Source organism: Aulostomus chinensis, chromosome 10, assembly GCF_037954235.1.
Source record: "Aulostomus chinensis isolate RoL2024-O1b breed Wild chromosome 10, RoL_Achi_v1.0, whole genome shotgun sequence".
Lineage (NCBI taxonomy): Eukaryota > Metazoa > Chordata > Actinopteri > Syngnathiformes > Aulostomidae > Aulostomus > Aulostomus chinensis.
The window spans coordinates 5,551,446-5,577,981 of NC_141329.1; the positions used below are offsets into that span (position 1 = coordinate 5,551,446).

Here is a 26,536-nt window from a genome sequence, read left to right on the forward strand (position 1 = left end):
CCGACAACGACGACTTCGCTAATTTGGTTTTGGTTCTTTGGAAGCAATTTGTTAATATTGCAAAGTAGAATGAATTGATGTTTGACATCAAAATGCAATCACACAATTCATCTGTTAGACTTTGCATTTGTTTAGTTACAAATGGATCATCAGGTAATTTTCCAAATGTAGAGCATACACACTGATTCCGGTGTCAATTTTTGCAAAGATTTGCATTAAACAACAAAGAAGAAAACGTCACAGCAAATGGACATAGTGAATAGGAGCATCAATTACATTTTCATTTTTCTACTAGAACAAAGACAAGTTTTTCCGACCATCCTACTTTGGTATGAGAAGTGGAACAAGGAGAATTCCAGAGGCTCGTTCAAGACCTACATAACTATCATCCACATTTCAACGATATTTCAGGATGTCAGTTCAATTGTTCGAAGCCCTATTACAGATTGATTCCTTGTGTCAGGAGGACGTGAGCGAACTACTGAGATGCACTGATCCTGAACAGCAGCTTGCAGTGTTTGCAGAATGATATTTTGCACATTTCTGCAAGAATAATCCACCAATAATTCCAATTTAGTTTAAAATACGTTTGACCTTCTGCTTAGAAATATCTCTGGAAAACTAGTAACACCCTCAGAGATGAGATCAGACATCAGATATTCAAGTAAACAGAGATAGACCCACATGCAAGTAGGCGAAGACTGCAGCCACCTTGTTGTGGAGTTCAGTATTGGTGATTACAGCATCTCACAAAAAAACAATGATCAGCAGAGGAAGAGAACAACAGGAAAGTATTTAATGGGTCGCTGTAATGACACACTAGAGACAGGTTGGGAATATGGTGGTAAAATCATGCAGCTACCATGTTTTGCACACACAGTTGGGAACAATACTGTGAATAAATAAGCCATGTGAGAGGTACCATTAGAATTATCGCTGGTTGCAGTTTCCATAAAAAATGCTGTCATGTAGTCTTTCTTGTAAATTCTACTCTTTTTGTATAAATCCGTTAAGAATAATGTTGCATACATAATGATATTTATTGTCAACCACTTCCCAAAGCTTGCTGCACAGATCGAATGCTGAGGTTTTTTTTCTCTCGGGCAGCCATTATTGTCAGTTCATCAGTTATGTTATTATCTCGACGAAGGAGGTTATGTTTGCATTGCAGTTCATGACTTTCTCAGTCTGATTGTTTACAGGATTAAAGCAGAAATTACAGGACAGATTTTCTTGAATCTTGGCAAAGTGTAGGAACATTAGATGAGGGAGGGCAAGGAATAACTCATTCCATTTTGATCCAGATGATGGAGCTGATTTTAAATGAAAAAAAAACAAGCGTACTTACAGTGATACTATCTATTAATTTAGGGTGCAATTCTGGACAAGGGTTTTTCGTAAAGTTGGCATGATCACTCGGTGGTCTGCACTCTTCAATTGCATTTCGAGTGAACTCATTATTGCATGGTAAGAAAGTTAAAAATTGATTCTTTGAGGTCTTCTGGGTGATAAACTCAAGTGCTGGCGAGAAGCTCTCCATCGCATATATGAGAGTTCCCTGCAAAATGACACAACTTTCTAAGACACTTTTTTTTCCTTTTTTTTTTTTCTTCTTTTAGAAATGTTAAGTAAAAGTCAATGAAGGACAGCTTTCTTTAGCTGAGCAGATTTCTGATTCAGAACACAATATGTGTTGTAATCCAGGTAAAACATGCAAAAAGACTAAAAGACTTATGCTATCCAACACACACACACACACACACACACACACACACACACACACACACAGAGGATTTCACAGCATTTCCTCACAGTAGTTTCAGCTGAAAAGAGCAGAGCTGAGCACATGCGCACACACCACACGGATGCTTGATATTTAGCCCTGTGTCCCTGAGTTTTGTTTGGAGGTCAATCCCTTCAGGGGTGTGAGCAAGAGGCCTGTGGGAAACTAGAGACACACACACATGCACATCCACACACACACACACACACACACACACACACACACACACACACACACACACACAGTCACACACACACTCACATTCACAAGCGTTTAGGCTACTAGACAGGCAGAGGAACAACAGGAAGGGGCAAGAGCACCATCAGCAGGCAGCAGAGACCTGGTTAACACGTAGTTTGTCCACAATCTGATGAGCACCATGGAGCATCCTCTGCTAGAAGAGCCCTGTACCAGAAATGATGGCGGGAAGATACATCAGATCCAAAAAATATATTTTTCCTCAAAACAATGAAGTGAAATAAGCTAAGGCAGTCAAGAAGAATGTGAGAGAGTGTTGTCTAATTTGCATCCGTCCCCATGAACTCCATCTTTGTGCCTTCAGCTCCTCTGATTTCTCCTCCCTTTGCTCCCCCTCCTCATGGTTTCCCTCCCCTCCTTCCCCCCAGCTGTGGTCCACCTCCATCTTGTCTGTCTTGTCCCTCCATCCTCTGCTCTGACCAAATTATCTTATCTGTCCCTCCTTTTTTTACTTTAAGAAATGCGGTCAACCTGGCCGTGCTAAAGCTCAACGAGCAGGGCCTGTTGGACAAATTGAAAAACAAGTGGTGGTATGACAAAGGAGAATGTGGCAGCGGGGGAGGGGATTCCAAGGTTAGCCCTCTCTGTCTGCCCACCCCACCACTAGGGGATGGGGGCCACTCACCGGCTGCTGGACAGCCTGCGATGGCCCACGTCCCGGGAGTGTAATACATGCATCTGCCCTGGCAGAGTCCAGGAACGTACTGGGACTTTAAAAGTGTCACCCTGAAATCTCCCGTGGCTTCAAGCATTCATGCATTGTTGTAGCTGTTGTCAGTGGTGTGTGACTTTTTCAAAGAAAAGGTTCAGACCTTTTGACAATGATACAACAGTTGAACTTATTTTGGAAACAAAACAACAACATATTTTCCAGATCAGAAAAAAAAGACTTTTAAATTGGAAAAGTGAATTGGCTATATACCCATAGAAAACCAAATTACTCAACCATGTTTTCATTTGTAAGTTACTGGAATATTAGATTTGAAAATATCAGTGAATAAGTTTTTTGTTTTTTTTTGGTTTTATTTTTTCCAATGATATTTGTCACTAATCTAGTCCTGCCTCTCTGTGAGGACAAAGCGAGGTAATGGACAAGAGCAATTACTGTGAAGGCAGGAATATCCGACCCCTAGTGGCAGCTCTGAGGAGAGGTAGGTGAAGAAACTTGAAAGAGAGAAGTTGAGAGGCAAATAGCAACAAGAGGAGAGAGAGAGAGAGAGAGACAGGGAGAGAGAGAGACAGAGAGATGCCAAGCCGATCCTTATCACTTCACTGAATATATCTGTTGCTCAAGTGCATGGCAGTTGAGACAGTTTCCAAAGCATTTAAAGGAAAAATGAGACCTGAGTGAAATAGTAGCTCAGATTCTTTTAGACTGAAGTTGACTTGGCAGATGGAGGATGAATAATTCATGGAAGCAGAATGCAATTACAGGATACAATTTCCTACAAGTCCTTTTCCTTTGCAGGAATTAGGCATCCAAGATAGTATTTCAGTTCAAAACTCTCCATTCCTGTTGAGCAAATGTTTTCTAAATGCAACTTTTTCCACTTTAATTCTTGTTATCTGCTTGCAAGGTCGTAAATTGATTTCTTAAATACGTAAAACAATGACGTTAGCATTTCAGAGTCAAACATTGATCCGATAAGTGTGGAATTGCATCTAAAGGATCTGAGAGCAACAAGGACAAAAATCAGGCATAAAGTTTAATGTTTGAGCCCTCTAGTCAATTAAGACACTTTAAGCCTCTCCCAGCGGAAGTGCAGAGCCAGCCCAAGGCCAATAGTTCTGCTTTAACAGTACTTGCCTCTGGTTTAACAGCGTTCCAGCTGGGGCAGCATGGGTGCGTTACCTGAAGTGACAAAGGTGGGTCCCACTCATATGTCTGTAGCTCGCCTTAGCTCCTCACTCCCCCCAGCCCCTCCTCAACGAGCTTACACACATGTACTCAGTGGGATCCACACTAGGTCACTTGACCTGAACAAAAGTGCCTTTCTATGTGACTGAGCTGTGCAATGCAAATGTGAAATACCCTAATAACATAAAATAACATGACCTATGATGTTATTTATGTTATTTTTACACGCAAAGAACCCCGGTAAACCTTGCAGTTTTGAAACTGAGCGAAGCAGGCGTCTTAGACAAACTGAAAAACAAATGGTGGTATGACAAGGGAGAATGTGGACCCAAGGACTCTGGAAGTAAGGTCAGTCTCACGCTGCTGCGGCCCACAGAACGCTAGCCTGAAACTCTCATCTGAATATGCTCCAGATTACTGCAACTACTGTCCTAGCAATAGTCTATTCAACAACATATTTTTAGTGTGCTCCACATTAGACCAAAATCTATATTTACATTCCTTCCTACCTCATTTCTCCTATCTCTATTTTGATTTTACTAGCAAATATGCGATTTAATTTCTTGATCAGTTTCTGTAGCAATCTGTGGCAAACCCATCTTCATTGCAGTTAGCACTCAGCAAGCCGGTGTGAATTTGTCATCAGATTATTGTCACATTCATGTTTTTGTTTTGAATTCATACAATAGAGCCCATACAACATAACCTGAAACTCACCCACCAGATGAGAATACTGTTTCATCAGCTTTTGCATTAGCAAGTTGTCAGCAACTATTGTTTTAATGTTTAAGATTTAATTGGGGAAGAAATTTTTTTTCGTGTTTTTGGTAACACGTTATTTTATGGGTCCACTTTCTGAATAATTTACAAAGATTTTACAAAACCTGTATAATTGATTAATATTAATGCTAATGATAAATTAAAAATATTTTAGTTTGTAAAAATAAAACCTGCTGAACATCAAAAAATTTGAAATTTAATATACTTTATTTTTTATTGATATTATTATTTTATTTTGATATTTGTATACATGTCCCATTTAATATATATATATATATATATATATATATATATATATATATATATATGTATATGGAACTCTGGAAATCTGCAGCTGACATGAATGATAATAGCGTTTCCTTTCAGTTACACTGTTTTCTTTCTTATGAAATTATGAAGAAATCGTGGACCCGTATGATAAAGCGTGACCATATTCTTTCTGTTAGCATTCACTATTTGAATGCTCATTTACATTATAGGCTACACAGTATCTCCCCAGTATAAAACCTTCAATACATTTGTGTTTGGGCGTAGAAACGAAATTCATGACCCACTATGAATTTCACATTTTTGTAAAACATGTAAAAAGTTGCTTAAAACATTTCAGAAAATGCAGCTGGAGCATTGAAGTTAATTTAAAATTGGAATCTCATCATCGCTCAGATTAAAGCCTGCTCTGATTTGTTTGATAAGTGATTACTGTCTTTTTGACTTACTTGATATTACTAGATCACAGTAGACATGTAGTATGTACTGTAGATGTATTGTTACACATGTGTTGTCTATGTATGTAGTAGTGGTGGCAGTAGTAGTAATTGTAGTCGTAGAAGTAGAATGTAAATATTTCCATTAAGAATGTCAGTATTTCAATATTTCACTGCCACTTTTTTGTGTCTAACCTTGTTGACCTTCTGTCTTTCCCCTACTCCTCCCTGGCTTTCTACCCCCCTGCTCCTCTCTGTTCTCCTCACCTTCTCCGTCTTCTGCCACACATGCCTCTTCATCCCTGGCCATCTTCATCTTCTTTCTTTTCAACTATTTCTCTCTATTTGCATTGTTTTACCCTCATTTACTTCTTTCTACCTTTACTCACCTCCTCCAACACTTGGCTTCTACTCCTTCTTTTTCTTCTTCCTCACCTCCTCCATCACTCCTTCCCCCAAACACATTCGCTCTCCTCCTGCTCTCCAGGACAAGTCATCCCAGGCTCTGAGCCTGTCCAATGTGGCTGGGGTCTTCTACATCCTTGTGGGCGGCCTGGGCCTTGCTATGCTGGTGGCCCTGGTCGAGTTCTGCTACAAGTCACGGGCCGAAGCCAAGCGCATGAAGGTGGACCTTAGTCCCCCCCACTGCCCCAGCCCCTCCCCCAGCACCCAGAATCTAGCCACTTATAGGGAGGGGTACAACGTGTACGGCTCCGAGGGGGTCAAGATATAGGGGTAGGATTTAGAGGCTCCCATATAGGTGGGGTACTGATGGTGTTGGTCATGGTGGTGGTGCTGTAGAAACTTGTATTGTCGATGCCGAGACTGTCGCAGCAGCCACACGCAACCTTGTTGTTCTTCATGTGGTCATGAGGATGCGGTCAAGCATTGTGGAACCAATGTAGCTTTTTTATGCTTATTTTGGCTGTTATGGTCTAATATTTTCTTCGACTTTTTCTTTGGTGGTTATGCTTCAGCTTGTTATGCTGGATAAGATTTGTGTGACTACACATTTGGTTCCATCGTCTTTGGCTGCAGATGATGATGATGACGATGTTGATGATGACAGTGATGGTGATGCTCTTGGCTGATGACGTGACTAGGCACCTGCATTGCACTATTTTGCTGATAACTAAACAATGATGAAGCAGAGATGCACAACTCCATCATCAGGGGTTGTTCAATAATGTTTATATATATATAATATATATATATATATATATATATATATTATATATATATATATATATATATATATATATATATATATATATATATACAGAATAATTGTTTCTTAGATTAACTAAGTATTTCAGGAAATAGTGGGGAAAATGCTCCTGAAGACTGCACTGATGCATTATTATCCAAATTTCCAGGCTATATGGTGAGAAACTAGATAATATCTGTGCATTCTTGCAAAATTACATTCTTATGATTACTGATTATTTTTCTATCAACTTTATTTAATCCCTTAATTATTTGATTGTTTTAGCAGCAGTTCTATACTGAGGAGCAGACTAGTTTTTGACACTGATGCTTTGTGAAATGCCAGCATTAAAACAATGATAATCAGCATGCATTACGTAACTTCCAAGTTCATAAATACAAACTCATTCACCTCTCATGGTTCCAGATTTTCTTGGCCATCTATTTTTAGGTTGTAGCAGTATAATGGTACTTCACTATCCTGAGAGCAAAAGTTTGTTATGCACTTTTACCTCATTAAAATATGTCTGCTTCCAGCTACAAATTAATTAGCAAGTGCGCGGACACTAATTTTCATCAATTTCATCAAATATATCTTGGGGGTGTGAAAGAGGATCACCAGAGACAAGATTAAGGGTGAAGTCATTCGTGAGGTGGACATGAAAGTAAAAAATAAGCTGTTTGAGCATGTTAAGACCAGTTCAAACTAAGGTCGGGTGCGAGTCAGCGAAATGTTGTTTAAAATTTCCTTTAAAATTACATTTTCCTACACTTTTAACCCTCAACCCCATGTTAGCTGTTTTATTTTCTCATTATATGAAACCTACATGTACAAAATTTTTTTAAAAAATAGTATGTTTTTCCCAAAAATGCCTGTCTTTTCTCTTCCTGTAAAGAGAAGTCTAATGTTTGATGGCTCGTCTTGCACTGATGGGCATGTGCTGATTTTGCACCAATGAAAAGCTTCTCTCTGATGTGTATGTCCTTCCATCAGTGCGTTGCTTCAGAAAAAAAAAGCTAAAACAAACAAACATCTCAGCCTCTAAAATGACGTCATACAATACAAACAATACATGGCAAGCTCTGTTTCCTGTCCAGATTTACCTGGAGTTGTGCATCCCTGCTCTTTTGGTCCAAAGACATAATCCAGCCCTGATGATGCCAAAACAGTCCACTTTCTTAGTGTTAATGTGGAACTTTTGCTAAAGCCCACACTTCATACAGAACAGCTACTTAGTGATGTTACAAAAACGTGACTCGTGATCATTAACGTTAAAGAGCAAGTGAAATAAAATACCAGAATTGATTTCTTTGTAGGAGGCCGTTCAGCAAAATTATGAAGCCCATCTGATCATCAGCAGGATCAATAGGTCTGCAATATGCTGAAGGAAACGACAGATAAAGGTTGTACAATCAATGTCCGCTGTTATCTGTTGGAAGATAACATTAGATGAGGCATATGTTTGGTCGCAGATAAACCATTTTGAGATGTTTTGGATGACATTCAAAAGCAATAAAACAGAGTTTCGTCGACGAATGTATGCCTCTGTAAAAAATTCCTTGAAATTCACTCTGTTAAAGTTGAATGTTCCCTGTTTTAATTGAGCTGTACATCAGTGTAACAGCACTCATAACATTAGTCTCAGTCAGTTAAAAATCACTGTTGGCTGCTTCTTAATGGAGAGAAGTGTACTGGCAAACAATGCATGTAAAAGCTTATTTTTTTATGAATTCTACAATAATGCTCCCACAAAGATTTTACAAGTGTGAAGTCTGTTTATGATTTAGTTTTTAAAGTTAGTAATAACCTTAATGAGTCCCAAAGTAGAGCATCAAAATTTGGATGGCAAATCATTCCTAAATATTAGTTTTGCAAGTTTCCAAACTCAGCTCATATATTTAATTCCTCATTTAAAAATGCATGCCTTTCTATCTAAAACGACATCTTATTGGCTTGCTGAGAGTTGCGACGCCGTTCTGACTGAAACATCATGCGGTAGCCTGTGCCTGTGAAGTGTCCCCCTACTCTGAGCGGTATAGAGTCACTCCCTCTCTATAAATCTGAGACCTTGAAAGACAAATCACTCCTTCGTGTTTTCCTTCCGTCTCTCTCCAAAGTCCTCACCTTCCAAATCCTGTCCCTTTGAAATTCTCACCCAATTTTTTCCAATAAATGAAACACGTGAAATGCATGGCCACCTATGAAATGCAGATGTCTACAATCCAAATCCTCCTGTCTATTGTGTACATTTTTGTTGGTTGCTGCCTGCTTTTACCTTTACTTTTGCCTTCTTTTTCCAAACTGTTAGCATTCACAGTGAAAGTTTTTTCGTGGGATGTGTAAATGTAGTCTGGGGTGCATTCACAACATTCCTGATCAAAGTCCCAATGACACATGAAATTAAACTTTTTTCCACGGTGGAGGCACAAACTCCCTGTATCAACAATGTTGTGTGTTGATTACTGGTTACCACCAGGCAGACTGGTGTGTTGGGTGGTAACCAGCAAACACCTTTGACTTCGCAGCAGGACAGACAAATGTTCTGTTGTAACTCTACGTTTCAGAACATGAACTGAAACCCACGATGTTACCTCAAGATGAAGTTTTTGTTCTCAAAACCAGAGTTTTGCTGCAGTGAATCCCAAACCAAGTGCAATAGGAACTACTTTTCCTGTGAAACCAGCAGTATTTTGTTAAATTAAAAACTTCAGCCTTACATTAGCAGCAGGGTGAGTGGATAACGGCTGAATGCTCGTTTTTGGTGAACTACCCCTTCAACCAAGTGGGGTTTTTTGTGCTTAAATGTAGCTAGACCTATACTGACGCACCATAAACATTGCTGCACAGCAGTGATTCTCATTTCAACAAGACGTTGTGAAAAGTTAACTTTTCTATACTATGAGACATGACCCACCAACTGTTATTGAAGCAGGGATTTTGTGTCTCCAATTCTATCTCCTATCAGCATTGTTTTGGTAGTAGTATAGAACTATAATAGTGCATAATTATTCTACGTTTTTTTCTTCACTGATTAACTTGGGCTTCACTTTTTTAAAGAACATCTTTGATCAAGGCTCATTTAGTTATTGAAAAAAAATCAGATAAATTACAATTTTTATGCAATTTGTAAGAGAACGCCTTCAAAACCCTGCATGAAATCCTTTGTAATGCTTTAGGATAAACACTAATGTGATAAACTAAAATCAGAGCAAATAGTCAGGATATTAATTAAAATGTCATTGATTAATTTATTAATTGACTATACTATATAAAGTGGACAAATCATTCCAGTGCAAGTTTGCATATTATTGGATTTACTATTGTTCTCTCTGTGTGATTGCACGCTCAGACTTGTCTACCTGTTATTGTACACAGAATGTGTACAAGCACATGCATGTGTTAGGGGTTCGTGTGCATGTGTTTGTGTGTGTGTGTGTCTTTAATGAAGTTGGTACATTTATTTTACAGTTTCTTTGTAGATGAGGTGTTTGTTCATGCAACGTCTCCATTCTGCTGTCTCCTCCCTGACCCGCCTCTGTGCCCCCCTCTCCTCGTACAGCTGTCTTTTTCTGAAGCCATGCGAAACAAGGCCCGTCTGTCCATCACAGGAAGTGTGGGGGAGAATGGCCGCGTCCTGACGCCAGACTGCCCCAAAGCCGTGCACGCTGGCCACGCCTCCCTCCAACACCACGGCCTTGCAGTGGTCTCCTCCGGACTGCCCTGAAAACCAAAAACACCTGCCGTGCCTTAATGACACACAAACATACAGACTTTGACAAGGACCCACACACACACACACACACACACATGCATATATACACAAAAACTCCAAGTCACGCTTTATTTTACAGGAGACGTGAAATACAACTGTGGAGTGAACAGAGGAAAAAAAAAAAGAAAAACACCGGACAACTAAAAGACGATCACACTTGCCTGCAGCATTCTTTTTTTGAATTATTTTTGGGAGGATTCATCCTGATATTGACAAACTGACAGGAAAGCCAGCACAGACTTCAGCCGCAACCATCAAACTGATCATGATGATGATAGTGATAAAGATGATGGTAACAACAACAACACAAAACAACAACAACACTCTGTCTTCTATGGACGATGTTGGCCAAATAGCCACTCCTCTTGACAACGCCTTACTAAGATATTGTTCTCATCATCATCATCATGGTTGTCTTAACTTGCCTGCAAAAACTGAGCGCAGGTGTATTCCCCCTTAGAAGACCAGAAAACTGTAAGCTTGAACGTTCGGACTGTGCAAACCTGTTACTTTGCCATGGACTGTTCAAACTGAAGGAAGATGCTTTCTTACTACACATATAGAATGATTTCTCGCCCCAAACCAGCAAGGTAGTCAGCTGATGTAGAACAGAAGTAACCTCCAACACATAATGCGTGGCTGATCTGGGCCATTGAATACACAAGGGTTTGTTAAAAGGAAGAAGTAAAAAAAAAAAGAAAAAAAAGTAGTAATTAACAAAGTCCTTCATCAACAACATCGTCATGACAGTAGAAATGCTAAGTAGCAAATTGATGATTACTTTTCTACCTGGTGGCATGAAAGGAAAACACAGGCAAATCTCGAATGAACCTGAACGCTGGGACCGTACAGACTCAAGATAAAAATATAGGGCAAGAACTGTTCTGAACTTACAGGTACACTTTAGAAAATGGCCCCTCTGAAGAACTATATTGTTCTTTAACAGGCCACAATTGCATCTTTTGTCTAACAGAAAGGGTACAAAATTCTAAAACTCACTGAAGGGGTGCATAATTTTCTCTCAAAATGTTACGCACCCACAAGTACACACTGGTAATTCTATTTTTGAGTGTGTTTGCCACAGCAGCAACATTTGGCAAAACTTCACATTGAATGATTACTCCTTGCAATGAAATCTTCTAATCCGGTGTCTAATATGGTGATCCTTTAGTTTAGCTGGTCATAAGTCAAGAAAAGGTTTAGAAGCACTTGTCACTGCGGCGAGAGCTTCGCTTGACTTCAGCCATAAAAAAACCCACGCGCGCACACAATTTCCTGTTTTAAAGTCAATGGCCAGTTCAAGTGTCATTTGAGATCCTGAGTCTCCTCTCGTTGCTGGGGAAACGTATCATACCCGAAAGCTTGCTTTTTAAAACTGTTGTAAATAACTGCGTAGCAAAACAGAACTCACATGTCTTTTTTAATCATCTTAGATAATAATTCATTGCAATAATGAATATAAAAGAAAATGCCACTACTTGTAATTAAGATAAAATTCTTTTTTATAAATCTACATATTATATATATATATATAATTCAAATAAATAAATAAATATATATATATATATATATACACATATATATATATATATATACATCTATAGAGCGCTATAGAAAACACTGATCACTGATTGTCAGAGGCCATGGCATACACTCTGTTCTATGGCTGTTTTTGATAACTTGAGAGTATTAATATGCCACAGTCTTTGCGCGTCCTTCTCAACACTGAATGTCCATCTGACACGGGCACAGACACACACACACACACATAGAAACACGCAAATTGTTGCATACACAGGGTCAGCTCTGATTGAGCACCCCAGCACCAGGAGGGGTTCTGATTATTTTTATTTTTCTGACTGTCAATCAGATATTCACAGGTTGTTGGTTTTTTTTCATTGTCTATTTGTGGTTTTACCCTCCCAAATCATCAGTTGGTGGGTTGCAAAAACCCCTGAAGCATGCAGGTTCCAGGACTCAGCACTAGCAACAATTTAAGAGCACTTCTAGAGGAGTCGAATGTGGTTTACATTTGGATTTAGCGCTGTCCACGTATGGTCTGATCGCCTACGATGCATTTTAAAACCAAGTGGTCTATTACAACTGTACGGAAGTGAAATCCTGCTGTTAGACATTTTAATGAGTGTTAACATTTGTGTTGCGTGTTAAATGTTGATTCAGAGTTTTTGTTATTTCTCTGCTCACCGGATGATAATTTGGCTACAAATGCAACATGAGATCAAACTGAAGCCAATTCTTTCCCAGTCCTTGAAAATTGTTCGAAGTATTGTAAAGCTACAGTACAGCAGCCAGGTGAGGGGATACAGGCCAACAGTGATAGCTGAGAAACAATTAGGACAGGGAAAAAAGGTTAATACTGATTTAGATAAAAGCAGTCTTACCTTCTTATTGGAATAGCATGGTGGTAATGAAATATTGTGGTTTCTTTCTTGTCCTGTTTGTCTCCATTTTTCATCTCGTTCTTTATTTTAGCTTCATTTCTCCTCCTGTAAGAGAGAACTTTCCTCACTAAATGGATCTTAATAATGACAAATGACGACACGTTCCCTCAGACACTGCAGAATAACTGTGATAGAAGAGAACCAATAACTAGAGACATCAGTGACAATCTTAGTTGCCTCTGCCTCCTTGCTCTGACACTGCATATCATTACTCCTTAGTGTTTCATTTAAAAAAAGAGAGATTTCCGTGTTGAATTCATAGTTACGTCAGTCTGTCAGTCCTGCATCAAATATTTTCCAGTCGAACTCATCAGACAGGCACATAAATAGGAAATAATATGTTAAAGCCGTTCGTTAAAACAAACTCGTTGTAATTGAAAAGACCAAGATTTTCCATTCACTTCCTCTCAGCCCAGGGGATCAATGAGGCAGTATATGGGAGAATAGTGGATGTGTACGAAGGGTACTTTTCTTAGGAGACACTGATCCGGCCAGACCACACGCAACAGGCGCTTAAATGTACACTGTTGTGTGTCTCTTCCACCTCACATCAGATTTCATGCGATGACAGCAAAAAAACAGACTGCTGGGCCGAAACCACTCGGGCTTTAACACTCAGTTTCTTCCTCTGTTTTTTTTTTGTTTTGTTTTGTTTTGTTTTGTTTTCCTTTCCATTTTGTTTCCTTTTCTAGTAAAACATTAATTCTGAACCCGTTCTCTCTCTGTGTTTTTATTTATCTGCTGCTCGACTGCTATCAGCTTCCAGGTCACGTTTCCAGCCAAATTACAAGGGTGATGTTACGGAGCATATTGAATCTTCTAACAATGTGCAGGTTATTTCAGGACATTTGGTGACAATGACTACAAGCAAAATGCTTCATTGTAGAACATTCACAGCTAATTCCACCAAAATGTTTGTCAGATCTCATGGAAGAATGTGGCCAGTGTGTGTAAAGGTTGAAGTCTCTCAAATGTGACGCTACCAAACCAGAAAGATTTGATTGCTGCAAAGAGCTGCTCCACCAGTTAGCCAGTACTAGCAAAAAAAAGGATAGACATATCAACCTCATGGCAAGAATTAATTGTAGCTGCACCCAATATTGACTCAGAAATACATGAAGAAAATATTTCAACATAATTTCTATATGAATACCACAAAGATTGTCACGTGTTCTCTCAAATTTTCTCCCACAAATATCGCTGTTAGCCAGCATCTCTCGTGTGTCCCTGATGATGAGGTCAATGAAAGGTCGTCGCAAGTCCTCAAGATTTCTCACTTCACAATGGCTCAGGTGCGTCACGTCAACATAGTGAGGACAATCGGCGTGCTGCAAGCTTGTGTGTTTGCTCATCGAACTGCCGCAGCTATAAATGTGCATTTTTTTAACAATAAGCCATCAGAGAAGTCAATTCCAGTCATTTGGTACTAGAGTCAAACGACCTCATGCCTGCAGAGGCTTTACAACACCAGGTCAGGATCAGAACATTCATCAGCCGTGTGAATGCCAGCTACTTGTACAGACAGTGACGTGAGGGATTTGAACAGTCATATGGTCTCTGCAGAGAGGCTGGTGTTTGCGTCCGTCATCGCCACAGAGACTTTGATCTGACAGCCGTCTGACGTTGGTTTGCTGATATTAATGTGTGAAAGGTGGCCTGCGGCGCTGGTTGAGTTATGGTCGGAGGTTTCATAGGTCATGACCATCCAAAACAGTTGCAGATCATCCATGAATACAGTTGGATAAGGGGTTCAGCATCTCATTTGTCTGTCAGCATGATGTCATTTTCCAGCACGATGATGCTCAGCTTCTTGACGCAAGGTTATGTGCACAATCTCTCGACGCTGTAATTGTCCCTGTTCTCCAGTAGCTCCCTGTTCACCAGACATGACCTATGCTGAGCATTTGTGGGGCGCTGTGGACCGTCGGGTGCACCAGCAAGTTCCTGTCCTGCGAATATGAACCCTGCACAGCACTTGTGCAGAAATGAAAGAACATTTCCCAAGCTTCAATAATCTCTTTATTCTTTGTGAAGGAGCTGTGCTTCATTCCGAAATGCAAATGGTGGTTAGACACACTATTGAAAGGGAAAATGTGAACTCTTCCCCCATCCCCCTGTGTCTCATTGACTGTTACCCAAAAAGTCTTTTTTTTTATGTAAGCGTCTGCATATTCTTGATTTCATGCATGTGCATTATGTTGTTGATATTCATTTTTTGAGAATATGTTAAAACATTTATTTAAATAACATCTAAGCAAATTAATGCTGCATCTAGAATTCAAATCCACCCCCCACCCTTGAAAATGCATCTATGATCAACTGTTTTTTGTTTTTTTCTGCTTGACCAGTGTGTGTGTGTGTGTGTGTGTGTGTGTGTGTGTGTGTGTGTGTGTGTGTGTGTGTGTGTGTGTGTGTGTGTAGCTGTGACCATTGTTGATGAGCAGCTGGCAGGTTAAAAAAATCTCCTGCTGCGATTTTGTCATTTGGGCTGCTTTTCTTCATTCCTCAGAGGCCTAACACTCTTAATGCAGAGCCATGGCTGACAAGCATTTTCCATCTCCCCCCCCCCCCCCCCCACCCACGTACGCCATGCTGAGTTATTACTGACAAGTATTTCCCATCTACCCAAAGATGAAACAAAATAACCATTTTGTGATAGTTTTGCCTCACTTTTAACCTTGCACCTTCATGCGCACACACCCACTCACACACACACGGATGCACGCAGCTTCTTTCATCCTCACTGCAGAATGACAGCAGCCTTCTACCTCTTGACTATCATGGGCTCCTTTCATCTCGTCTTTCTCAGTCTCAATCTTTTCCTCTCTCAGCTCAGCATTATCCTTCCCTCCATTCCGCCCCTCTTCATTTCTCCTCTGTTTCCTCCATCTGTCCTCCATACACAATTTCCTTATTTAGCTGCATTACTCTTGATGAAATATAAAATATAGATTTTCTTTTCAAATGTGCCCTCAAGTAAAGTGATACGTTAAGGTGAGTAGTAAAGTAGTTCTTCATCACTTCATGAATGTCTGTAACAAACACGTCAGGGACAGCAGAATTTCTAACAGCAACCTATTTTATTCACATATCACAGTCAGAACAAGTAAAATCCATCCATCCATCCATCCATCCATTTTCTTCCGCTTATTCCTGTTAAGGGTCGCGGGGGGGCTGGAGCCTATCCCAGTGGCTATGGGCGAGAGGCGGGGTTCACTCTGGACAGGTCACCAGTAACAAGTAGCATATTGGGTCTAAAGATTTTGCTATGAAACTGTGTGAAGAGTCAACCAACACAAACACACATTAACTGCACCTCCCTGGAATATTTACATTTTATGCAAAATTGACACTTTATTGGCAATTTGACAGCAAAGGTTGACTATAATGCTACACAATGAATCAAAAACACCTCTCTGGTCATTACTGATAGAAGCATAGAAGTGAGGAAGTAATTGTCTAAATTTTAAAAAGATTACTGCGAGACAAAGAAATGTGGATTTAGATATAAATGAATCACAATATCACAGAGGAAATATTATATCTTTTTTTCTCTGTTGACTCACTGCATGCCTTTAGTGCTTTGGTACTCTTTCATAATAATGCAGTGGATTTTCAAAGCCGATCTAAATCCACAGAGCTAAAGAACTGCCTTTTATACACAGCTTTCATCTCAAAGGCAGACAAGAAAATAACCTTTACATAGAGGAATACATTAGTCTCTCCGATTCGACCTGCCAGTCTAGAGTTCTTGCCTTGTCTGCGTGTCTGCGTGTGTGTGTTAGTAGAAGCTCAGGGGATTTCAGACATTCTGTGGTCTCACTGGTCAATTTGGACATTTCACTCAAACTGGCTGGCTTTATTGTGTGTTAAGTTATCGTCATCGTCATCTTCCACTTATTCCTTAGTCGCGGGGGGGCTGGAGCCTATCCCAGCATCTACGGGCGAGAGGTTGGGTTCACCCTGGACAGGTCACCAGTCCATCACAGGGCCAACATACAGAGACGAACAACCATCCACACTCACAGTCACACCTACAGTCAATTTAGAGTATCAATCAGCCTCGTCCCCTCTTGATGTCTTTGGACTGTGGGAGGAAGCTGGAGTACCAGAGAGAACCCACGCGGGCACAGGGAGAACATGCAAACTCCACACAGAAAGATCCCACGCCCGAGCCGGGACTCGAACCCGGAACCTTCTTGCTGTGAGGCCACAGTGCTAACCACTGCACCACTGGGCAGCCCATGTGTTAAGTTATGAAAAAAAAAATGTTATGTTATGCTTAACAGATAAAAATTCAAAAATAATCATTACATCTTAGAGTTTTCCTAAAATGTTAACACTTACCTGCTAGGTTTGTGTATTACACCAGTATCATACTCTTTAAGTACTGTTCGGTGTTCCTTTTAAGTAATTATACTTCCTTCATCTGAGAGTCCCTGTTGGGCCTCCATAAGGAACGAATAGAAAATCTAGAAACATCCTCTTTTACCATAATTCTTCAAACACAATGCTGAGTGCATAAAGGCTCCAGAGAGACTGTGGAGGCTGATCATCACATACACTAAGAGTTCGATTTCTTGTCAACATTTCAACACGACAGTTGTTTGAAGAGGAAGTACAAATATAGTGTTGTAGCTGTATGCCTCCACAATGTCTGCCTGACATGAAGACCTTCACTTTTGAATGTTGACCACCAAATTTTTTCTCTTCATTATCATTGCATCCCAGTGGATGTTTATGACACATTTGAAGAAATCCCCTTAAATTATTGAGATCTCGCATTCATCTGAGGTGATAAGAACATTGACCTTTGATCTCTGACCACCAAAATGTTCATCCTCAAGTCCCAGTTGACGTCATTCCAGGTGTGAAAAAATGTCCTGAAGCCATTCCTGAGATAGGATAAAAGGAAAAAGAAAAGAGAAGTGTTTGATGTAAAGGTCAATCTCTCCATGAGGGAGGAATTCCCCAGTGGTTGAACAGATCTCTGCGATGTTTTCCTACCTGAGGAACTGACCTCCAGTGTTGCTCCAGAGCCTCTCTGCAACAATATGTGACACATTGAGTTATGAAAATGTCAGATGAAAAAAAGTGTGTTTTGTTGTAGGGGTCGCAGCAGGAAGGCTGGGGAAGGTTCACTGTTGGATAAACCAATAAATTCCCACAAATGGCTCTGCAGCCTTTCTGGAGGTAAAGCAGAGAGTCAGCGATGTAAGTGTAGCCTGTGGACTCATCTCTGGCTCACTTCTGATCAGTGTGTTACATTACATTTTGTGGTAATATAATCTATTGTTACACAGGTAACAGGTCAATACGTACAGGCAATAATTGTGTTGACCATTTACTTGCAGCATGATAAGAATGCTGCTTACAGTCATCGCCTTTGAAACAATAGTTTACTGCATTTCCTCAATTTCAAAGTGTACAAGAGTTTGTGCAGCTCACCTACAGCAGCTTTTCTCTCTCCTATGGGGTCAGATGGGAATAATTCTCTAAAAAAAAGTGCTCTTATGGAGCTGTACCAGGACACACATTAATAACATTGTTTTATTGCATATTACACCCACAAAAGACTTTCTTATATAAGACATGTTTGGCTATTTTACTGTAAGTAACTCAGCTTTCCCATCAGGGTATGGCAATGTTATATGACTGTTGCCTTCCCAACTCACTAAGAAAGCGACCACTCTCACATACAAGCCACTAATACGATTTTAATTTGATACATACTGCTTCTGAGTAGTAAAGGGTGTGAAATATGAGCTCATTTTAGACAGTCTTATCATTTTCCCCTCTACAAGTTGGCACACAGCTGAGCGAAGCTTGCCCTTATAGTCATGATTGTTCAGTGCGCTATTCATATTTACAACATTTTTGGAGCATCCGAACGCCTCGTCAGTGACGCAGTGCTTCTATTGGTCAATCGTCCAACCTACGTGTGACGACACTGGATCTCGCTTCTTCCGGACAAGTTCCGCTTCAGCCGTCAAATCAAGAATGTAAACAGAGACGTTTCTGGGTTCTTGTTTTTTTTTCGTTCACCAAAACTCACTCACCGCTGCTCGTCAGTGAAAACGTGAATTTCTGCAATATTTGTTGTTCGCCGTGTCCCATATGTGCTACTAGCTAGAACGCTTCGCTAACGTTAGCTATCAACTTGAGAGCAGTTTGATGTTGTGGAGGTCCAGATGACCGAGAGGGGAGAGCACATGGACGGTGTTCGCTGGGCTTTCCGATGTGGGTCATGGATGCCGAGCAGGTCCGAGTGGTTGTTCGCTGCTCGATGTGTGCAGCCTGAAGAGAAAGACAGGATCGGGCAGTTTGTGTTCGCCAAAGATGCTAAATCAGCCATGGTGAGTGTGTGTGAGACTGTCTGCTTCATTGTTACACTTATTTAACTTGATGTCAGTCAGTTCACCACGTCCGTGTGTCAGGCTGGCAGGTTGCTGCTGAGAAGGTTCGTGTGTGAGAGGATGAAGATTCCCTGGTCAGAGATCCGACTGAGACGATCTCCTAGAGGGAAGCCTTACCTGGCAGCACCCCTGGAGGTGCTTGATGATGTCACATTTATTTAAATAGTTTCCCATATTGAATGGATTTAATTCATTATGTTTAACACTGATTTATTTAAGCTAGAAGGCTGTATTTGAAAGTGGAAAGAAAGATGTACATGTGAATGCATATGAATCTGTTTTTGTTCTGTTTAGTTTTATAGAAGAGCGTAGTAGTTCAGGTTGATTGACACTTACAGTGAATTTAGTTGTGCTGTATTTGATGTATTGATACAATTACTTTAGATGCATGTTTGATATTATTCATAAACTCAGATTATTTGGAATATTGCTTTGTGATGTTTGGCAAACTCAGTGAGATGCAGGTAGATACTTAGGAAAATTTAAAAAAGCAAACCTCAATGAAGTTCACTTGTCTGTATGTTCCTGAGTTTGTTTTGTTATTGTTTTTCTCTTCTAAATGAATATAACTATCAGGTGTTGTAGCTGAACTTGTGGTTCTCACTGATCAGGTGAGCCCAGATTCTGGTCCTACTCCCCAGGCCTGGGGCTTCAACCTCTCCCACCAGGGGGACTACGCTGTGCTCGCTGCTGAGCCGAGGAGGCAGGTTGGTGTGGATATCATGAAGACCACCATGCCGGGTAAACACTGAAGTCATCTCATATTTATTATTAATATTAAGCAGTATTTGTTCACAAAACAGGGTCAGCATGTAATTGAGTGCAGCAAGAAGAGAATACAGTATGTGTGTGTGTGTGTGTGTGTGTGTGTGTGTGTGTGTGTGTTTGTGTGCATAAAAATATTTCATGAATGAGACCAGATCTGTTTTTCCTTGAGCTGGTTTTGCATGTGTTTCCCAGTTTGACCACAAGGAGACACTGTTGTCTTTTTTATGAAGAGGTTTGCGGGTGTGTGTGTGCGTGTGTGTGCGCGTGCATATGTGTGTGTGCGTGCGTGCGTGTGTGTGTGTGTGTGTGTGTGTGTGTGTGTGTGCCTGGAGTCATTTTGTGATTGTGTTTCTATTTACATCTTTTCTTATCTCCGATTTCATTTTCCTCTCCCTTTCTCTTTCCCCGTCCCCTCTTTCTTTGTGCTTGGTTCTGTCACTGTTCATCACTTCTGTCTTTCTCGTCTATTCCTCCAGGTAGCAGCTCCGTGCCTGAGTTTTTCCGCATCATGACTCGTCAGTTTACAGAGTACGAGTGGCGCGTCATCCAGTCGGCTGGCTCGGAGCACCAGCAGCTTGCCGCGTTCTACCGCCACTGGGTAACCATGGCAACCATACTACCCTGTTGTCACATTACATTGCTGTTTGGCCCTGAAGGCTGTGTGTGTGTGTGTCTGTGTGTTTGTGTGTGTGTGTGTGTGTGTGTGTGTGTGTGTGTGTGCGCGTGTGTGAGTGTGTGTGTGAGAGTGTGTGTGTGAGAGAGAGGGAGAAAGAAAATAAAGCCACTGGCAGTGTCTGCAGGGAGACATACACAGTTGTACATTTAGCACATACACACTGAGGCCCCTCATCATTGACCCAAACTATTTTTCCTTCTCTTTCTTGTGTGTATGTGACTTTTTTTGTGCATGCGCACACACACACACACACAGATGGACTGCGAGGGCAATGGTGGTGCTAAGTAAAGATGTGAGAGGGTGACACAGAAACGTCAAAAGCTCTGATATCATCACCACACTGTTGACTAATGGCAGAGCTTGATGGTTGCCATAGCAATTAGCCTCATAATACTGTTATTTTGGCTCACTGACTGTCAAGCAGGTTTGGTTTTGGCTGGACACAGACACACACACAGTCAGTCTCTAAACTCTTATATGTGCTTGTGTGCATTGGTCCCCATCTGTTACAGTTATGTTCTGGTAAGCCAAAACACACACACACACACAAGTGAGCGGGTTCTGACCTGCATGGTTTGTTGAGACATTTAAAAAGTCCCACCGTCCCTTTTTCGACCAAAAATGGGACTTCACATGAGTTCCTCATGGTTCACTGAGCTGATGTCTAATAGGTCTGCTCCCTCTCCTCCGAGGCTCTGAAGGAGAGTTTCATCAAAGCCATCGGCACGGGGCTGGGCTTCAACCTGCAGAGGGCAGAGTTTCACCTGGCCACTGAACCACTAAAAGAAGGCAGGGTCCTGCGCCAGACCAAGATGCTTCTCGATGAAGAGGAAGCGGAGGACTGGCTGTTTGAAGTGAGTGTGTGAGTGAGAGGAGGTGTGAAAGTGTTGTTCAAAAAACTGACATGAACGAAAACGACTGTAGTCCCTGCTTCATTTTTAAAGAGTTTAACGGAGCATTATGATATGACCTTTGACCTCTTGACAGAAGACATCACTTCATCATTTTATCTTGTTTGACATTTGCAGGAATTGTGTCATCAAAGGCATATAAATTCAGTGAAGTCACGGTGACCTTTGGCAGAAATGTCTGCTACTAACATATTGGTAGTCACATTGAATTCCCTTGATCCGTACCTGAGATATTGTGTCCACTAGAATGGGATTAAAAACTATATTGATATGTTGGGTTGTGTTTTTGTCAGCGGGATTACATGAAAACCCGAGGCTGATTTTCATGAATATCGGGCTATGAGAAAACCGTCACCTTTGAGGGAAGACCCATTTCACGTGGCAAACAACATTTGGAGGCAGACTGAGCGAATGAATGAATTTAGAGGCAACGACGGAGGCAGCAGCCCAGCCGTGGGAGCCCACTGTGGCGCCCTCATGAAAGCATTTGTAAAGTGAATCACAGGTGGTTTTTGGGAGAAATACACCAGAGAGTGTGATTGGAAGGGGGGCTCTCAAGTGGCCCTCCAGCCCTTGTAACACCAAGACAAGAGATTAGAGTAGTGCACCTCTCCGCTGGAGCGGAGGAATCATCTGTTGCAATTATTCCTCTCCCCGCCATTTCCCATTTCACGTCGTCTCCCATCCACTCTTCTCTTTGATGTGTTCTCTCCAATATTACTGTCTCTTTCTTCTCCCTCACACTCGGCTTTCAATTTACCTTCTCTGTCTAATCCTCCTCTCTTCTCTCCTTTCTACCCGCTCAGTGGTGGAGGGATTAACAAGTGACTGCTAAAAGGTTACCAGTGGTCTGAAAAGCCTGACGCGCCCCCCCCCCCCCCCACCACCACCACCACCTCTCCGTTATGCAGGCCTAATGCTGTTTCAGTGTCTGTGTTTTCACACCAGGGAATAACAGCTCGCTTAGATCGATCACAGGTGGATGTTTAGCATATGCGCTATTTTGAGCTCCAATCTTAAGGGCGCTGCCATGTGATACGGACGTGCATTACGTGGAGTTGTAGGGGTGCAGAGGATAGAGAGCTGATTAAATTAGCATAGAGTACATAGTTATTGATTGGTTCCAAATAGTTAAGAAAAAATCAGCTGTCTTGTTTACAGCTGCTTTACTTTATATTTCTCTACTATGCGCTTTGTATGATATACATTTTAAGTTGAAATCAGCTGCCGGAACAAAAATCACAACAGAATCAAGCTCTCTGTGCATGTAAATGTGAGGATAAAGTGCAGGTACGAACATAATATTTCAGCTGTGCTAAAATGGTTTATAGTATGTACTGTATATCCAGAGGAGTTGTTGAACGCGCACCCAGATTAAAAATACTACAATGATAGAAGGAAAATATTATGATGTGATGACCAGAAAACCACATGTTGCAAGTCAATAATTGGGAGTTGTTCCAGTGGGCAGATCAGATATCGTCAGTTCCCTGACTCCCAAATGCTCCTGATTTACCGGGAGCAATGATCCTGCCCTGAAAACATGGAGGCCAGAAATCAACGTCACATGTAAGGATGAGCATCAACAGTGAGGATACACCGCGTGCTGCTTCACAGTGTAGAGCCTGCATAGATGTATTTACACCTCAGCGAAGCTGCTCATCCTGCATCTGTTGACTCTGAGTCATTATTTTTGACCAGTGAAGGATTTCAGTGACCTCGGCAGGCCAGTACAACTCCCATCGAATGGATTTCCTGAATTTGTCACACATACGATTAGAAAAACGCTTGAGTACTAACAGAGAGATGAGATGAACCCTGCGTCCATGTCAGAGAGCAATGATGAGACTTCCTGCTGACCTCTGCTGATGTCACGCTGCTGTCCCTCCACACAAACACAGAGGGGTGTGACCAACACACACACACACACACACACACACACACACACACATTCAAAACAGCTGCAACAACGGTCACATAAGTGCAATGACAGAATGTTCTCAGTTAAATACATTTTACGGGCGTGTTTCCCTCCCTCATTTTTCATCTTTGTTATGCTGCTTTAACTCCCCACAGAACACACACACACACACCGCCCTCTGGTACTCCCACGTACACACACACTTCAGGCCTTGAGTTTTGGTAACAAAGACAATGGTGACACGTCATTGAAATTTGGAGCAGAGAATGTGTTTGGACACCCAATAAACCTCGAATAATGTAACCTGAAGTGTGTGTGGTTCACGCAGTGTTAGTTTCCTCTACCACAACCACATCAACACTGACAATAATGATTCAAATGTGACTAAAACTAAAAAGCATTTGATTGAAAAGCCTAAATGAGCTGCCCCCCAGAAAAAAAAAAACCCTTAGAGATACATCAAGGCTCCTGACAAAGAAATAGTGGACGTTCAAATAGTGTTGATTTTGAAAAAGAGGCCTAAAATGCTCCCGACTCAAGTCAGACGGGTCGATGATGCCTGAGTATGATGAAATGAACGAGGACCTTTGGCACAGGACCATGACAGAAGTAAGACCATGAATGTAGGCCACAATAGCAGCAATTGTAAGTTTTACACCTTAAAGTAAGACTGTAAAACTGGATTCTAGAAACTGTATATTGCCTCATGCACTAGATTGCGTGCAGTTGCACATGTGTTTTCACACTTGTTCTGTATCTGTTTGAAACATTTTTGCTACCTGGAGGTCTAACAAACACCATCTCAGTTCCTGTATGTCCTCGTGTGGTGACTCTGATACAGATCCTATGTTTGGACCCGTTTCAGTCACAAGTGCTGGAAACGTTTATTTCTTCAACTTTGTATTCACATTTTTTTAGAAAATTGATCAGAACGTCACCTGGCTGGTTGTCTCACTATAGTTTCACTTGTGCTGCTGCAGGTATTGACATGCATATTTATGCAAGAGATGAGCAAAAGCATGCAGGGTGAATTCTGTATATGCATTAACACTTGATATGGCTGCATATTATTTGATAGCTGGTGTATTGAAAGTGTTAAAGTCCTTATACATGCAGGCTATATTTGTGTGTGTGTGTGTGTGTGTGTGTGTGTGTGTGTGTGTGTGTGTGTGTGTGTGTGTGTTTCTGCAGGAGAGCTTGATGGATCCTGACCATCATGTTGCTGTCGCACTCGCACCAGCAGACACATTGCACTCCACAGTAAGAACACACCTTCGACCTATGGCGTGTGATGTTATTACATGACTTTTTTAATGCGCTCGTTGATCTGTGGGAAAATTAATTAATTTGTGCCCTCGAAACTTGCAACATCTGACCTAGAAATTTGTCATAAAAATCTTTTAAGTCATATAAATAACCACGGCAAAAACTATGTTAATGGAAAGACTAGTCAGAGAAAACAATCTGTTCAACAATGAAATGGTCATGAGGTCCAGATGTATCAGACACCAGCCTCCCCCTTCTCTCTCCTTCCCTCGCAGCCTCCTCCTTCATCTCTCCCTCTGCCTACCACTTTCACGCTGCTGTCGTTCCGTGATCTCATCGCTTCGGCCTCGCCTTTGGTAGAAGAAGACCCCGCCTACTGGGACAGCTTCGAGATGAAGGCCGAAGCACCTTGGAGACGAAGCGACACATGCAGCCCCATCTCACTCTGACACAGGCTGCTTTCTCATTCAACGCAAGTTTATTTATAGACTTTCACGTTGGTCTCAGAGGACGTAAAGACTCTCTGCAGCATTTGACTCCCTCAGAAATACCACATACACACCTGATTCAAACACACGCAGGAAATGGTTATCAGATGTTGATATTCATTATCCAGCTTCCTGGGATGAGATGTTTGTTAAAGTCGAGGTCAACGTGGTGCATGAATTTAGGAGGCAGGACGTCAATGATGACCAATCTGAAATCCCTCGAACAAAAAGGAAGAAGTCAGTCAGTCATTCTGTGTGTTTCATTATTGAATGAATCTTACACGCAAGGGTCAACTAAAAATGTCCCTGCAGGACGTCGGGTAAAGAAATGCCTTTCACATCTGTGTCTGTATCATCTTGGGCTTGGTTATTTTGAGTTTACCACAAAAGCAACAAAACATATTTTAACAATTAAGTTCAAGTTAGGGTTCACATTTCATAATTGACAGTCTATTTTTTTCTGATTGCAGAACCATAAATACATTTTTAAAATGCACAAAGACATTATTTGGTTTACTTATTTTTAAGAAAGCCATAGGAATGAAACAAAGTTGTGACAATTTCTAACAATTAAACATGCATTTAAAATTGTTTCAACGAGTGATCGAATTTCTGTTTTTTGGACTGTTGACATAATAATTTTAATTTTTACAGCATATACTGCTTAAAATCTTTCATGGCTTTATAAATAATTGGCCCTCAAAAAAACTAAATCAGTGGACCTCTTGCTCAATGTGTGTTTTCATGTATTTTAGCTGGTTCAGCCAGTCCTGCATGTATAATACATAAATGTGTGTTTCACCTCAGTGTCTGCAAATCTCTCTCTCTCAATCTCTCTCTCTCTCTCTCTCTCTCTCTCTCATCTCCTTTTTTAACCCTCCATCTCATCCTGCCTTCACCGTCTCCTTCATTTTTCATCTCTGCTGTTCTCTCTCTCCGTCTCTAGCTTGTCTCTTCATCTGGTCGTCTATCTATTTTAGTCGGGGACATTAAAATGACCTCCTCATCCTCTCTTTCTTTCTTTATGGTTCATTTCTTTTCCATCCTCTCTCTTTTTTTAAGACGGTGAATAGATGAAGTGTGTTGGAATTACATTTTGTTGGAATTCACCTTTAGTCACAAACTATATGACCTCATGAGCTCGTTCAGTTTCGGACACAAAGGAAAATGAGTGGCTTTCACAAGATGTTTGAGGTCAAATAAAACTGTGCCATCGATGCTGCTTTTTGTCACGTTCCACCTGCTTTTTTAACAGATACAAAAACA

At 41.0% G+C, this 26,536-nt stretch overlaps 2 protein-coding genes across 7 annotated transcripts in view; both read left to right on the top strand.

The window, feature by feature from the left end:
* gria4a (glutamate receptor, ionotropic, AMPA 4a) overlaps nt 1–13,534 on the top strand; it is a 99,312-nt gene extending 85,778 nt beyond the window's left edge. The window contains exons 16-18 of one of the 5 annotated variants that reach the window (XM_086215733.1): nt 2,500–2,614; nt 5,871–6,008; nt 10,150–13,534. In XM_086215733.1, coding sequence (XP_086071859.1) covers nt 2,500–2,614; nt 5,871–6,008; nt 10,150–10,314 — 418 coding nt within the window. In that variant the 3' untranslated portion in view covers nt 10,315–13,534. Of the gene's footprint in view, nt 1–2,499; nt 2,615–4,132; nt 4,248–5,870; nt 6,144–10,149 lie in introns of all 5 variants that reach the window. The other 4 variants (XM_086215734.1, XM_086215735.1, XM_086215737.1 and 1 more) reach the window with 4 other exon arrangements.
* A 5,237-nt stretch (nt 13,535–18,771) lies between these two features.
* Nucleotides 18,772–26,459, top strand: aasdhppt (aminoadipate-semialdehyde dehydrogenase-phosphopantetheinyl transferase). 2 transcript variants are annotated; one of them, XM_086215738.1, is made up of 7 exons: nt 18,772–19,180; nt 19,262–19,375; nt 19,852–19,981; nt 20,485–20,606; nt 21,377–21,538; nt 24,708–24,776; nt 25,058–26,459. In XM_086215738.1, the coding sequence occupies exons 1-7, from the start codon at nt 19,016–19,018 to the stop codon at nt 25,229–25,231; spliced, it is 936 nt and encodes a 311-aa protein (XP_086071864.1). In that variant the 5' UTR covers nt 18,772–19,015; the 3' UTR covers nt 25,232–26,459. The 2 variants fall into 2 exon arrangements, with proteins under 2 accessions (XP_086071864.1, XP_086071865.1); XM_086215739.1 differs by lacking the exon at nt 19,262–19,375.
* The last annotated feature ends 77 nt before the right edge of the window (nt 26,460–26,536 follow it).